At 47.6% G+C, this 14797-nt stretch overlaps 1 protein-coding gene across 1 annotated transcript in view; it reads left to right on the top strand.

Moving 5' to 3' along the window:
* The window catches only part of VPS13D (vacuolar protein sorting 13 homolog D), a 3263180-nt gene that overhangs the window by 697766 nt on the left and 2550617 nt on the right, over nt 1-14797 (top strand). Inside the window, exon 21 of the mRNA XM_069610908.1 lies at nt 6166-7191. Coding sequence (XP_069467009.1) covers nt 6166-7191 — 1026 coding nt within the window. The remainder of the gene's footprint in view (nt 1-6165; nt 7192-14797) is intronic.

Below are 14797 nucleotides of genomic sequence, written 5' to 3'. Positions count from 1 at the left end.
AAGCTGTTGACTAAGAAGTACAAATCAGCTTCTATAGACCGTCCCTTCTCCAGAAGGCATCCAACACTAGAGAGCCTGGTGGTTCAGGTGGCAACAGTATCTTCTAAGTCTGCAGCTTTACTCCTGCTGACAAGGACGATAGGAAGGTTGATGAATTGGGAAAGAGAATGTTCAGTGCAGGAAGTATGGCACTGAAATCGGCCAGTGCTACAAGTGCCTTAGCGAAGTGCACACAAACCCTTTGGTGTGTAGCAGGCCTTGCAGCAGACCATATACCGGCAGGAGAAGAAAGGGATGGGTTCTATACCTAATCCAAGACGGAAAGGATGCCATGAGGCTATCTTTACAGTCTAGACTAGATACTGTTGATTCTGTGAGTAGATCTATGGCTGCCAGTACTGTGCTGAGACGCATGGCATCTGGGAGTCAAGATATTTGCCAGATGTCCAGGCACGTTTGCTGGACATGCCCTTTGATGGAACTCATCCTTTTGGTGAGAAGTCTGACAAGCTGCAGGCTTCAAGGGCAGCAGCTAAATATTTAGGGGCGGAAATCAGACAACCAATGCAATCCTCAGGACAAGGGTGGAGAGGACGCCCTTTTTCTATTCTTCCATCTCTAGAGGAAGTGGACAGTTTTCACAAAGTGGTCAGAGGAGGGCTCCTCGTGGAGCCAGAGGCAGAAGCGGTAGAACTCCCCATGCAACAACTGCTGAATTACCCTCCACTGAAAGTGGAGCAGCAAAAGGACTCTCACCCACAAGTCTGTGGTAGGAGGCAGACTGTCGACAAATCTCCGGAGTTGGCAAAGCATACCTTTGGATGCATGGGTTCTTCAAACGGTAGCCAACGGTTACTGCCTTCCATTCTTAAAGAAACCCCTGGATTTCTCCCCAAAGGCCAGATCTATCTTGGTTCCAGATTCTGTTGGAGAAAAGTGCAATAGAGCTGGTACCTGCAGCGTAGAGAAACCAGGTTTGGTAATCTCCCTACTTCCTAATCCCAAGAAGGACTGAGGAGTGCAATCCATCTTGGACTTCAGAAACTGGAGCAAGTTCAGGAAGGACACGTTCAAGGTAGTTATACTCTTTCGCAGATTCTTCAGGCCCTTCGACTCCAACATTGGTTGGTGTCATTGGACCTTCAGGATGCTTACTTTCATGTGCCCATTCATCAGAAGCACAGAAAGTACCCGAGGTTGGCGGTTCTCATTATCAGTTTTGGGTTCTGCCATTCTGGCACACCTCAGCCCTGAGGGTCTTCACCAAGCTTATGGCAGTGGTGGCAGCAAGTCTAAGGAGGGAGGGGATTCACATCTACCCCTACCTGTATGATTGGTTAAGCAGGGTTTGTTCTCTGGAACTTGTCTGAGTCATCTCAGTCACACCTGCCACTTCCTTCACGAGCTGGGCTTCTCCCTGACCTTCAAGAAGTCCCACTTGACACCTTCACAGATGCATCAATTTATTGGAGCAGTCCTGGATTCAGCCTTGGGGAAAGCTTTGCCACCCTAGTTGAGGGCTCAACATCTTTACCAGAACGTCCAAAAATGTCAGAATGCCAACATCTCCCAGCCTTCAATTTCCTAAGGTTGCTCGCCCTCATGGCATCCAGCATTTTTCTGGTGCCAGAAGCCCGTCTGAGAATAATATCCCTTCAGTGCGCTGTCAGATCCCAATGGTCTCAATTCTCCGGCAGAATGACAGACCTTCTTCAGGTCGCGACAGAGGTCTCTCAGGATCTCCTGTGGTGGGCTAGCCAAGAGAATGTTATGAGAGGAGAACCCTTTGGCAACAATGGCTAGAGATGACATTTATGACAGATGCCTCCCTCACAGGATGTAGAGCGCACATGAAAGATCTTTCAGTAACTGGACACTGGTCTCAGTTGAGTCTAGACTCCATATCAACCTTTTGGCTCGGATGGCCTTCCAGCCCTCAATATGGGGGAAAGTTGTCCTGATAATGACGGACAACACAGTGGCCATGCACTACCTCAAAAAGAGAGGGGGCGTATGGTTGCGACCCCTGTGCAGAGGCAGCTCTAGTTCTGGGCACTGAGAGAAGGAATCACTCTTCTGGCAATTCATCTAGCCAGAGAAGATAAGGTGGCAGACTCTCTGAGCAGGCAGAGTACAATCTCCCATGAATGGGAGCTAGCTCAGGAAGTCCTTCTGGAGATATTTTCCCTTTGGGCAACCCCTCAGGTGGATCTGTTTGCGATCACTGCCAACAGGAAGTGTGAGCAGTTCTGCTCCAGGGAATTTCCCCTAAGAGGAGCTTGACTGGACACGTTTGTAGAGGACTGGGAGTTTCCACTACTGTACGCGTTTCCTCCAGTCCCCATCATTTCTCACGTAATAAGGAGATTGAGGAACTTCAGAAAAACCATGACCCCGATTGCTCCAGATTGGGCCAGGAGAACGTGGCCCCCGGACCTTCTAGAGATGGCCATCTGCCCTCCATTTAGTCTTCCCCAAAGAGAGGAACGACTCTTGCAAGAGGGAGGTCGCATTGTTCACCTAGAAATCAGGACTTTCAACCTTTCACGCCTGGCATCAGAAAGAGTGATATTTAAGGATTGGGACCTTGCAGAAGACGTCATGGAGGTGTTGCTTTCGGCTAGAAGACCAGCAACTATTTCCCTATACTGTTGCCGTTGGAATATGTTTCACAGCTGGTGCAGGGAAAATAAACATGATCCTTTCACATGTAAACTTCACACTCTTCTATCTTTCTTGCTCCACTTGACCCACTCTGGGTTACAATTGGCATGGTGAAGGGCTGTTTGGCGGCACCATCAACGTTTAAGAGCTCTCCTGATGAGGGAATCGTACTTTAAGGTGCTGGTTGTAATACAATTTCTTAAGGGTCTAACAAGCTTGTTCCCGCCTACTCCCTTTATTGTGCCACCTACTCCCTTTATTGTGCCAACATGGGACTTGAACTTAGTATTGAAATGTCTTATGGGAGCTCCTTTTGAGCCCTTACATTTGTATCCATTGAGGATGCGTAAAATAAAGACTGCCTTTTGTAGTAGCTATCACATCATCTACCCGCAGGGTAAGTGAGCTACAAGCCCTGTCTTCAAAGCATCCTTTCACGTCCTTTTTCAAGGACAAATTAGTTCTAAGAGTTCAATCATCTTTTCTTCCGAAAGTTGAGTCGGGGAATTGTATATTACAGTATTTCACAACGTATAGTATTACGAACCTTCTTTCCTCCTCCTTACACATCAAAAGAGGAGGAGAGATTCTATCGTCTAGAACACTAGAAGGGTATTAAGTTACTAGATTTCACAGACAGCAAATGTTCGCTAGGATGATCCCGCTTTTCGTTGGATACGCTGGACAGAGATTAGGTTTAGCGGTCACAAAACAAACAATTTCCAGGTGGATTGTCATCTCTATAACAGAATGCTACTCTTTGGCAGGAAAAGATTTGCCTGAAGGTTTGAGGGTGTATTCCACTAGAGGGGTGGCTGCTTCCTCGGCTCTAGAAAGAGGAGTGCCAGTACAGGACATCTGCAGAGCGGCAACTTGATCGTCCCTTCATACTTTCAGTACATTTTACTGTATAGATTCCTTGACAGGAGAGGAGGCCAAATTTGGCAAAGACGTCCTTCATAACATTAATAAATAGAACTTCACAGCACCCTCCTCCTCACACAAACTGCTACGGGAGTGTATCAAAGATGAGGAATACGCGGGAGCACACAATCCATTCGAAGAACAAGTTACTTAACTCTTGTAACTTTCTTTCGACTGGATGTTCCTCCCACAGCGCATCTCAGGAGGGGGTGGGGGGATTCACGGCTACCCCTACCTGGATGATTGGCTGATCATGGCGCATTCTCCCGAACAAGCCTTAGATCATCTCAACCTGCCACTCCCTTCACAGACTGGGCTTCTCCCTCAATTTCAAGAAATCCCACATGGCACCTTCCCAACAGCTCCTGTTCATCGGGGCTGTTTTAGATACTTCCTTAGGAAAGTGCTCGCCTCCCAAGGTGAGGGCTCAAGACATTCTCCAGATGGTAATGAAATTCCAGAATGCCCAGAATCTTCCGTCTTTCGAGTTCTTGAGGTTGCTCGGCCTCATGGCATCCTGCAGTTTCCTGGTGCCAGAGGCCTGCTTGCGAATGAGATCCCTTCAATGGGCTCTCTGATCGCAATGGTCCCAGTTCTCAGGACAAATGTTAGACCGCCTTCAGATTCCGTCCAGAGTCTCACAAGATCTTCTATGGTGGGCATGCGAGAACAATGTTCTGAAAGGCGTACACCTTTGGCAACCATTGTCGGAGATCACTGTAGTGACGGATGCCTCACTTACAGGGTGGGGGAGCTGACACCAACGAGTTGACTGTCAGCAGTCGTTGGTCTCTGTCAGAGTCCAAGCTACACATAAATCTTTTGGAGTTGAGAGCGATCAGACTAGCGCAGAAGGCTTTTCTCCCGTCTGTACGGGGAAAGAATGTCCTGATAATGACGGACAATACGGTGGCCATGCACTACCTCAACAAGAGAGGAGGCGTAGGGTCACTACCACTGTGCAGCGAGGCAATGCACCTCTGATATTGGGCTATTCAAGAAGGAATCTACGTCTCAGCGGTTCACCTGGCCAGGGAGGAGAACACAGCGGCAGATGCTCGGAGCAGGAAGAGCACAGCCTGTTACGAGTGGGAACTAGCTCACTAAGTCCTTCAAGACATCTTCACCCTTTGGGGAACCCCTTAAGTGGATCTGTTCGTGACCAGTGTCAACTGGAAGTGCGAACTGTACTGCTCTAGGGAATTTCCTCAGAGAGAAGCTCTAGGAGATGCGTTCATGGTGGATTTGGAATTCCTACTGCTGTACGCGTTTCCTCCAGTTCCGTCATTCCTCAAGTAATCGGGAGGTTAAGGAGGTTCGGAAACCGCATGATCCTCATTGCCCTGGATTGGGCTACGAGAACGTGGTAACCGGACCTTCTGGATCTGTCCTCCGATAAGTCTTCCACAAAGGGGGAATTTTCTCTCACGAGAGGAGGGTCGGGTTCTCCATCCAGAGGTCAACACCCTCAACCTTCACGCTTGGTTTCTGAAATTTGAGGTACAAGGATTGGGACCTCCCAGATGACGTGATGGAGGTGTAGCTTTAGGCAAGACTGCCAGCAACAAAATCTCTGTACCGTTGCCGTTGGAATACGTTTGGTGACTGGTGCAGAGACAAGAATGTTGATCCTTTTAAGTGTACGACATCGGATGTTCTGGCACACAAAGGTCCTCAGTTTGGCAGTATTAAGCGTTACCTGGCAGCACTGTCTATATTTAATCGCTCTTCAGAGTAATGGTCCTATTTTAAGATCCCTCTAGTCACTCAGTTTCTAAAAGGGCTCACAAATGTGTTCCCGCCTTCTACATTTTAGGTTCTGATGTGGGACCTCAACCTGGTTTTTAAAATGTCTGATGGGTGCTCCTTTTGAACCCTTGCACTCCTGTCCATTGAGGTTGTTGACCTTTAAGACTGTATTGTTAATTGTTCTTACATCTGCAAGAAGAGTGAGCAAGTTGCAAGCGCATTCTTCCAAGCCACCCTTTACTATTTTCCACAAGGATAGGGTTGCTTTGAGGGTGAAACCCTCCTTCTTGCCTAAGGTGGTTTCAGACTTTCACCTACGGCAGAAAATTGTGTTGCCAGACAGAGGCCTTCGAGAGACATTGACTCAACGCCATTGACGCAGGGCGCCCTCTGCCAAAACATTTCCGAAGCAGCCGAAGCTGGACTTTACAGTAATACGCTGGAGGAACATCCAGTCGAAAGAACCTCATCAGGGGTAAGTAACTTGTTCATCTGTAACGTATGTTGACAGAAGTGAACGTTGTTTTGCTAACAAATGTAAAACCAATTTGACAAATGGTTCTATGGTATTCATGGTTTTGTTTCTACCCTTGACAGGGAATAGGTATATGGACTTGTCATCTGAGGAGACTAATTGAAAGGAGGTGCTTTTTGATTATATACCTCTTTTGCTTCCGACATTTAAAACACCAGGTGAACCCCACCCTTCACCACCATAAATGAATTAATGTCAAAATAATGTCAGCATATGTTTAAAGTGTACTTTGTAATTTTTACATGCTTTTGTAGTCTGAATAATAAAACCTTGTTTCTATTTTTTCTGTACAGGTTGTTCTTGCAAAGCATGTCTATGAGCAACTTTTAGAAACACTAGATAATCTCATCTATGACGAAGATGTGAATAAATTGCTGCAGGGTTCTACAACCCCTAGTGGTAGTAGATCTCCTTCAGCACCAGTGCCCAATACTGGTGTGGATGGCTTCAATGAACAGAACGAGAATGGACTTTTTAGCCATTCTAGCTTTACTTCTCCGAACAAGTACATTTCTGTCCAAGAATCAACCTCCTTCACCCAGATCCAAGCAAACTTCCACATATCAGAACTTCAGGTGAAGTTAAGCGGTGATCTGACACTTGGTGATCAAGATCTGGTCAGTTTAAAGTTTCATGATTTTGATATTGAGTTCAATAAGGATCATCCCTGCACCCTAGCCATACAGATTGCTTTGCGTTCCCTTCTTATGGAGGATCTTCTGGATAAGAAAACGGATTCAAAATATAAAAATCTGATGGTGTCCCGAGGAGCACCCAAGCAATCTAGCTTGACTCGTAAGGAATATCTTTCCCAATCTTGTCCTTCAGTAGCAAATGTGGAATATCCAGACATGCCTCGTTCTCTTCCATCACATATGGAAGAAGCCCAAAATGTATTTCAGTTATACCAAAGGCCAACATCTGCATCTCACAGAAATCGAGAAGATCTTGATTCAGAATATCCCTTCACTCCACCTCCTTCTCCAACATCAAACAAGTCCAACAATTGTGATGGAAAGAACAGCTTTGATGATTCCTTAGTACACATCAATATATTCTTGGTGGACAAAAAGCATCCTGAATTTTCCACTCAATATAGACGAATGAACCGCAGTGTGGATATTGATTTTAACTGTCTGGATGTTTTAATAACATTGCAAACGTGGGTTGTTATTTTGGACTTTTTTGGGATTGGATCTACTGCTGACAATCATTCAGTGAAACTACAACCTGAAGAGTTTCAACTGCAAACAAAGCAGACCAGTGTCATGGAAGACTCCTCAGCCCATGAGCATATAAACAGCAAATTGGATGTCAAGGTAAGAATTCTATTGTATTTGGTAAAGATTGTCTTTAAAATCTGATCATGATTTTTCCCTAGCAATACCAAAATAGAGCTTTCACATATATCCTCTGTACATTAGGCATAGATCGAAAGTAAGTACTATGTGTACATGTTCAGTCAACCAGTTGGAGTCTGTCTGTTTTGCCCTTTGTGATCTTGTTTTGACTTTTTACTATGCCCTTGGTCTTGCCAAAAAGATTTATTGATCCTATTTAATTCTAAAAAAATAGAGTTCTGCTTCAATGTCTTGCTGTTGAAATGTACGCTGGTGCTTGCTGATTCATAAATCGATCTTATCACAGAGTAAAACAAAATTAGGTTGCGAGTGAATCATTGAATTCCAACATGGATGATGCCTACAGTTTCAGTTGTATGGTCTCTATCCAGGTGCAAAAATGTGTCACCCATAAAGTCACTTGCCACTTAAATAGTATATATACACAAACACAGGACAACATTTCTTACCTGCCAAGAGTCACATCTCTCTAGCCATGGCTAATAGCTATTTTGCACCCTAGTCTCTAAAGTTATTCAGTTCATTTGGAGACTAGGCTAACAGCAGCAACCCTCTAAAGAATTTAAACATGTAGGTATTTGCATAATGAGTGCATTTTATTGTGTCCAATAATGGCATCATCTTTAATTTACACCTGGATTTAATTGCCCATACTGTGTAAATTATGAATTTACATTATTACCCTACTCTAGGTTAACACAATGTTTCTGTAAGGGTTTTTTGTTTGTTTAGGTCTAGTATGTGCCCACATTCCAGCTAGTTCTTAATTCATAAGGTATCACTTTTCTTAATAAAACTAATCTGTATTTTCCATCATTTATTTTTAGATAGCTATTAAATGGTCTACAACATTGCATTCTGATCAATGGAAAGTGTATCCTCTTAATGATAATTATTGTATTTATGTGTCAACTTCTTTCAGGGGTGTTATTTTTACTGCTTCACACCTAGTAGCATGTACTGACAATTGCAAATGTGCTTCCTTGTATTAAACAAAGTCTCAGCTTTGATGTTTTTCTAGACACTGCTTCTTCTGCTTCTTCTGTGCCTAATCTAATCTTCCCCAAAGCGTACATGTGGAATGTTGAGTACCTTTTAGTGCATGCCCCCTGGGTTGTGCCAGAAATAGGAGTTGGACAAATGGACATGATTCAACAAAAAGATGTTTATTAATTTAAATGAAAACCTGCCTAATCTGGCCCTACTGCTATCATGAGGTTTCCCATCTACAACTCAAAAACCTAAGGTGCTCGTCAGGATGTCTTGTCAAGATAAAAAATGAGAGCTAATCTAACTAACTGACACTACCACAAAACACAAATTATACCAACAAAAGTAAATGCCTTCCAGTCTTAAGATTTTGTAGCTGACCCCCTCCTCACTCAACAGTTTTGAAAAGCAATGTTCCATGAAAAGAAATGTTTGTGACAGTTCTTTGTTTTGCCTCTGCCAACAGTCTCCTGTCCAAAGGTCACTCAGTTTGACAGTTCTTGAAAATATGATTCACTTATTTTCCCATGGGCTGGATTTCCTATCAGTTCTTTATAAAATTGGAAGTTTCACGGAGGCAAAAAAAGGGGTTATTTTTCTCATTCCCTTCCAGATCTTGGGCTGTATCTTGAGCGCCCTTTTTCGAGGGCAACTATGCCTCCTCTTAGAGATTTAGTCAGTGATTTCACTATGGTCAGCTTTCTCTTGGATCTCTTGCCCCACCTTTTTAACCATATCTTGTCTTGGTCGTTTTGGACCTTTATTTGGCCTTCTAGCCCCTTTGTTTATACCTTTTCTCTGCTTTATTCTCAAACTCCTCTATATGTTCACCTTGGTTTCTGTGGGGTCGGCGACTAGCTGTCTGATAAGATTTTCCTTCCTGGCATTGCCACGGGTCTTGTATTTACCAATGTTCATTCCCTGTGTTCGTTGTGGAGCTCAACCGCCCTCCTCACTTTCTCGTAACCAAACCGCAGACCTCATACTCTGCAGTGTTCACCCCACAGAGGGTTGGTGGCTCTGGTAGCGGCTGACTACTTTGCGTTGGGCTGATTTCAGTCGTTCTTCAGTAGCAACCTTCTCGGTGGCGCCTCAGTACCTCGTTTGCTGGCATCCTCCAGAGGCAGCCTTCTCGTAGGCTCACTGGTGCTTCATTGGGCCTTTTCTAGCATCGGCCTTCTCGTAGGCTCGCCTGTACTTTCTCTGGGTTTCTCCGGTAGCGACCTTCTCGTGGGCTTTCCAATTTCCGGCGACCTTCTCGTGGGCTTGCTAGTGTCTTTCTCTTCCTCTGTAGGCATCTCCCCGGATGCAAACGGGAAACTTAGTGTGGTTGGCGTTGCTTGGCTAGGCGGCATACTGCGGGCTGCTCACCCACCACATACACTCTCTAGTCCCACCCAAAGACAGCGCTCGTACCCAGATGACTGACTCCACGTCGGCTGGTCTCTCCCTCCCTTGTTTTCTCCATCAGCAAACATTTCGTGGGCTTGCCTGTGTTTTTCTCTTCTCTGTGTCCGCTCTTTGGAACGTTGGTTTCGAGTATCGGTTTTCGGTCAGACTTAGCTCTGGTTGAGTCTGTCTGGTTTCAATACGTCAGCGCTCCTGGGTCCAGCAGCGCTACGCGGGCATCTCGCTCACCATGTAGCAATTGTGGTCCTGCCTGCAGAGCAATGGTTATGCACGGCAGCAGGCTTCTGAGCTCTGCGTGTGGAATCTCCAGTTGGCATGCTGTGTTTCAGCTCCAGCTCTCTCTCTTTTTCCAGTTAAGGGTCTTCTCCATTGTAGGTGCTTTGCTGTAACGAAAAACATGTTTTCATTGGTCCTGGGGCGCAGGTGCCAGGAGTGATCAGCAGCACATTTAAACATAGAGGTTTCATAGTTTTATTATTAACTTCTTCTCCCATATAGGCGGAAAACATTTTGGAAATTGGCTTTGAGGGAAATATAACGGTCTTGTTCCACAGGGAGTTCTTGTCCCCTAAGGAAGAGTCGCTCCCAACGAGATCTCGCTTGAGCAAATCCCTACGGAGGATGCTGCGTAGCAGGCTCACCTCCTATCCTCACAGGGTGCAACTCACTTGGGGGGATTGAGCGTCTTGGCCGTCCATGCACACGAAAGCCTCCCGGGAGAGGGCAGCGAAGTTATTCACTTTCGTCCACAAGGCGAAAGGTGAGCCTCTGCGCTCTCGCTCAAGGTTGCATGGCACGGAAAAAAGCTCTGAGGAACAAGTGGCTCTGGGCAAGGAAAAGGACAAGTAGCAGCATCAAAAGAGGCCCTGCTCCCCCAGATGAGACCTTGCACATTTGTCAACTTCTTCAAAGAAGAGCCACCAGTCCAGGGAGTCACCGGAGTGTCTGGTGCAGGTACCTTTTCTTAACCACTTTTCCACGCCAGAGGAATGGGAGAACTTCCACCTGAAGATGTTGGACATCTTCGGCAAGGCGCTGGAGGGCTCATCCTCTGCAGCTGTGGTGCAGGTTATGACACAGTCAGCTACGGTGCTGCAGGGTCCCACCATGTCCACTGTAAACGCCAGGGTACCTTCTGGGGACCACTCTTATGCACCTAAGGGCTCAGGTCTGGAACAGACTGAGACAGATGTCTCTCGGTGCCATCAGGCCCCATCTTCGGAAGCAGCAGCCTCTGCGTCGGCATCGGCAGCTCCGACCCGCACCATGGACGCCACGGTTCCTTGGAAATACATCCTACTCCCTAGGGACACCTTCATGTCAAGGATGTATTTATTACATCTATGATGAGGATGGCCACAACTTCCATTTCCGGCTTGAACCTTTGGGTTCTGGGTGGTGAGGGATTTCCCAGAAGAATTCTGTGGGGAAGGTGAGGACTTGCTGGGCCTGTCCTTGACACCCCCCCGGAGATGGACTTCTGGCCAGCTCCCCCCCCAGGAAAGCCTTGCGTTACCTTCTAGCACTTGATGGCTAAGGTGTCCAGAACACTGGGGCTATCTGCCTCGTCCAGGGCCACGGTTCAGTATGAATTTTGCATTATTCTCAACAATGCCCCCAAATAAAGAGATGCTCCTGCCCTTCAATGTGGCGGTGGAGTGTGGGAGAAACCTGCCAATGTTCCGACAGTGGATAAGAGATATGGCAAGGAAACACTGTCCCGCTTTCTTAGACCCGGCCTTTCTTTCCACCCATTTGCCGGTGAGCTTGGTGGTTCATGCCGAGGTGGCTACCCTGAACTCGTCGAAGGTGTTTGCATTGAGCACTCTTGCACTGTGGGCTGTGAATGCCTCTTGCGCCATGGCAAAGTTCTTCTTCGGCCTTTGGACAGTGGTGGCCAATGCGGCCGAGTATGTCCCGGGGGAGAGATGAGGGAGGGCTTCCTGTACTTGGTCTGTGACGGCAAGGAGGCGGCACGACAGATGCTGCAGTCAGGACTGGACACAGTGTCCAGTGTGCGAAGGGCCATGACCACTACCACACTGGTCAGGCACCACTCGTGGCTGAGGATGTCAGAGGGTGGGACGGGTCTGCGGCAGACGTCCAGACCAGGATGTTGTATATGCCATTCAACAGCCATAACCTTTTCCAGTCATCCAAGGCGACTGATAAGTCCTTGGGGCTTGCTCTGCAACTGCCTTCCGCACACAGGTGTCTCAGGGAAGGGGGATTTCGTCCCTTTCTCACCTTTTCCCCAAGGGAGTGTGGTCAGTCCGCCCTGGAATAGGACAAGGCAGGTGCTTCCCGAGAGACAGAGGAAGGGGTTCCCAGCGAGGTGGCACTGCAGCTGCTGCTTTTCCACCACACACCAGGTTACCGAACCTCACCATCCGTGGAGGGGGGGTGGGGTTTCCTTGTTCGGTCGAAGACCATATCCGATGCTTGAACCTTACAGGTCATGCTGCAGGGATATTGCCTTCCATTCTTTCAGTCCTCCCAGGACAACGTCCCTCCGGACACCCCTTTGTCTCTGGACCCCATTCTACTGGAGAAGGTCTGTCGGCTTTTGTTGAAAAGCGCAATCAAGCTAGTTCTGCGCTCAGAACGAGTGAAGGGGTGGTACTTCAGCTATTTTCTGGTGCTGAAGGAGGACGGGGATTGCGCTCCATCCTGGATCTGAAGCTGCTGAACTTGTTCCTACGCAAGGACAAGTTCAAGATGGTTACTCTAACCCAGATTCTGCAAGCCCTCGATCTGCAGAACTGGTTGGTTTCCCTAGACCTTCAGGATGCCTACTTCCAAGTGCTGATTCATCAAAAGCACAGGAAGGACCTGAGTCAGTGGTGGGTCAGAACCATTACCATTTCAGGGTCCTGCCGTACGGCTTTCTTCAGCTCCCAGGGTTTTCACTAAGCTGCTAGGAGTGGTGATGGCTCACTTCAGGAGGCAGGGCATTCATGTGTTTCCCGACCTGGATGATTGATTTGTCCAATTTCACTCCCCAGATCTAGTGTCGAAGCACCTTCTCTGCACCTGCCCTCTGTTGCACAGCCTGGGCTTTTTCTGGAACTTGAAAAGTGTTGGGTTCCCGTCCCAGTCGCTCCGATGAATCGGTGCGGTCTTGAACACTCGCCTGGAACGGGCCTTCACGCCCGAGGATCGAACATCTTTTGGATGGTCAATGTCCTCCAATCCCAGGGACACGTCTGGCCTTGGACTTCCTGCACCTTCTGGCCCTCATGGCTCCTGCATCCTAGTGGTGCCAGATGCGATGCAGCGCATGAGATTGCTTCAGTGGCTTCTACGTTGCCAAAGGTCGTAGTTTCAGGGCCACATGTTGGACACCTTGACGGCCTCTGACCAGCTGGCCCAGGATCTTGCGTGGTGGGCCGTGCGAGACAAGTTGCTGAAAGGCATGTTGTTTTGTCAAACTTGTCACCAGGTGACGGCTGGCCCTGGTTACTTCCCTCCCCTCTGTAAAACTGGAGACTGTGCTGATCCTGACGGACAACACAGTTGCCATCCATTACCTTAACAAGCAAGGTGGTGTGCAGTCATTGCCTCTATGCCGAGAAGCAATGCGACTGTGTTGCTGGGCTCTGGAGAAAGTTGTCTCTCTGATGGCGGCTGACCTGGCAGGACGAGATAATGTCACAGGGGATGCCTTGAGCAGACAGAATTCGGCCCCCCACAAGTGGGAGCTCTGTCGAAGTTCTGGAGGCGATCTCTTTGCAGGACTCCTCAAGTGGACCTCTTTGCTACCAGTTTCAACAGGCAGTGCAAATGATTTTGCTCCACGGAATGACCTAGTCAGGGAGCTCTGGGCAATGCACTGATAGTTAAGTGGACTTTCGACATCCTTTATGCTCTTCCTCCAATCCACGTCAGTGCTCCGGATTGCTCCGAACTGGTCCCAGAGATTGTGGTGTCTGAAGTTGCTAGACATCTACTCTCCCTGGCGCCTTCCTAGGAGAGTCAACTTCCTCCCCCAATCTGAGACACAGGTCCTCCATCTGAACCTCAGCCGCCTGAACCTTCATGTTTTGCTACTGAGAGGCTGAGATACAAGGAGTGGGACTTGTTGTATGCCTTATCCTGTCCTCTATCCACTGTGTTGGATTTTATGCTTTTTTTGGTCAAAGCGGGTCTACAGATTGGCACTGATAAAGCGTTACCTCTCCACTATTTCTATGTTCGAGGTCCCCGGAACATTGCTCTTTTTTTGCAATCCCCACTCTTATGCAGTTCTTGCGGGGTTTGTGTAACCAGTTTCCGCCCCGGCAGTTTGTGGTCCCATCATGGGAATTTATTTCAGTTTTAACATTTATCATGGGCGCTCCGTTTGAGCCCCATCATTCCTGTTCTATTATATTGCTCACCCTTAAGGCGATTTCCCTGGTTACCATCACTTCTGCGAGACGGGTGAGTGAGCTCCAGTCGTTGTCTGTTTTATCTCCCGATTTCTTTTTTTCCAAAGAGAAGGTGACTTTGAGAGTGGGGCCCTCCTTTCTGCCAAAGGTTGTCTTGGACTTCCATCTCGCTCAGAAGATCCATCTTTCTGTGTTCTTTCCTCCTTCTCAACCTTCCGGGCCCTTAAATTCTACGTCTCTCGTACGAGATGGTAGGAGAATTGACCAGCTTTTTGTTGGTTACGATGGTGCTTGTGCTTGCAGAGCTATGAGCAAACAGATCCTATCCATGTGGAACATCTCTGTATCTCAGAATGCTACGATCTGGCTGGGAAGGACGTGCCTGAGGGTCTCTGAGCTCATTCTAACAGAGAAGTGCTGCCACCTCTGCCCTGCAGAGGGGGATCTCTGTCCTGGACATTTGCCAGGCTGCAATGGGAGCGTGTTTTCACATGTTTGCTAAGCATTACTGCTTGGGTTCTCTTGTGGGCCAGGATGCCCGTTTTTCTAGGGCAGTCCTTCAGGTCATGGGGCATGACGCTGCTTCTTATACTGGCCCCAACGTCATTTCCGGCACATAGAGGTTTCGTACGTACCAGACACGTAGCCGTGCAGCGGGGAAATAATTTCCAGAGAACAGCTGCACTGGGATATGGATATCATAGATGAGGAATCCGTGGCATGAACATCCACTAGCAAGAAGATTACTGAGAGATCAGCAATTTTGTTTATTACTTCCAGTTGGCACCAAAAAG

This window comes from Ambystoma mexicanum, chromosome 8, assembly GCF_040938575.1.
Source record: "Ambystoma mexicanum isolate Mex_15411 chromosome 8, UKY_AmexF1_1, whole genome shotgun sequence".
Lineage (NCBI taxonomy): Eukaryota > Metazoa > Chordata > Amphibia > Caudata > Ambystomatidae > Ambystoma > Ambystoma mexicanum.
This window is presented reverse-complemented; position numbering and strand designations above follow the sequence as displayed.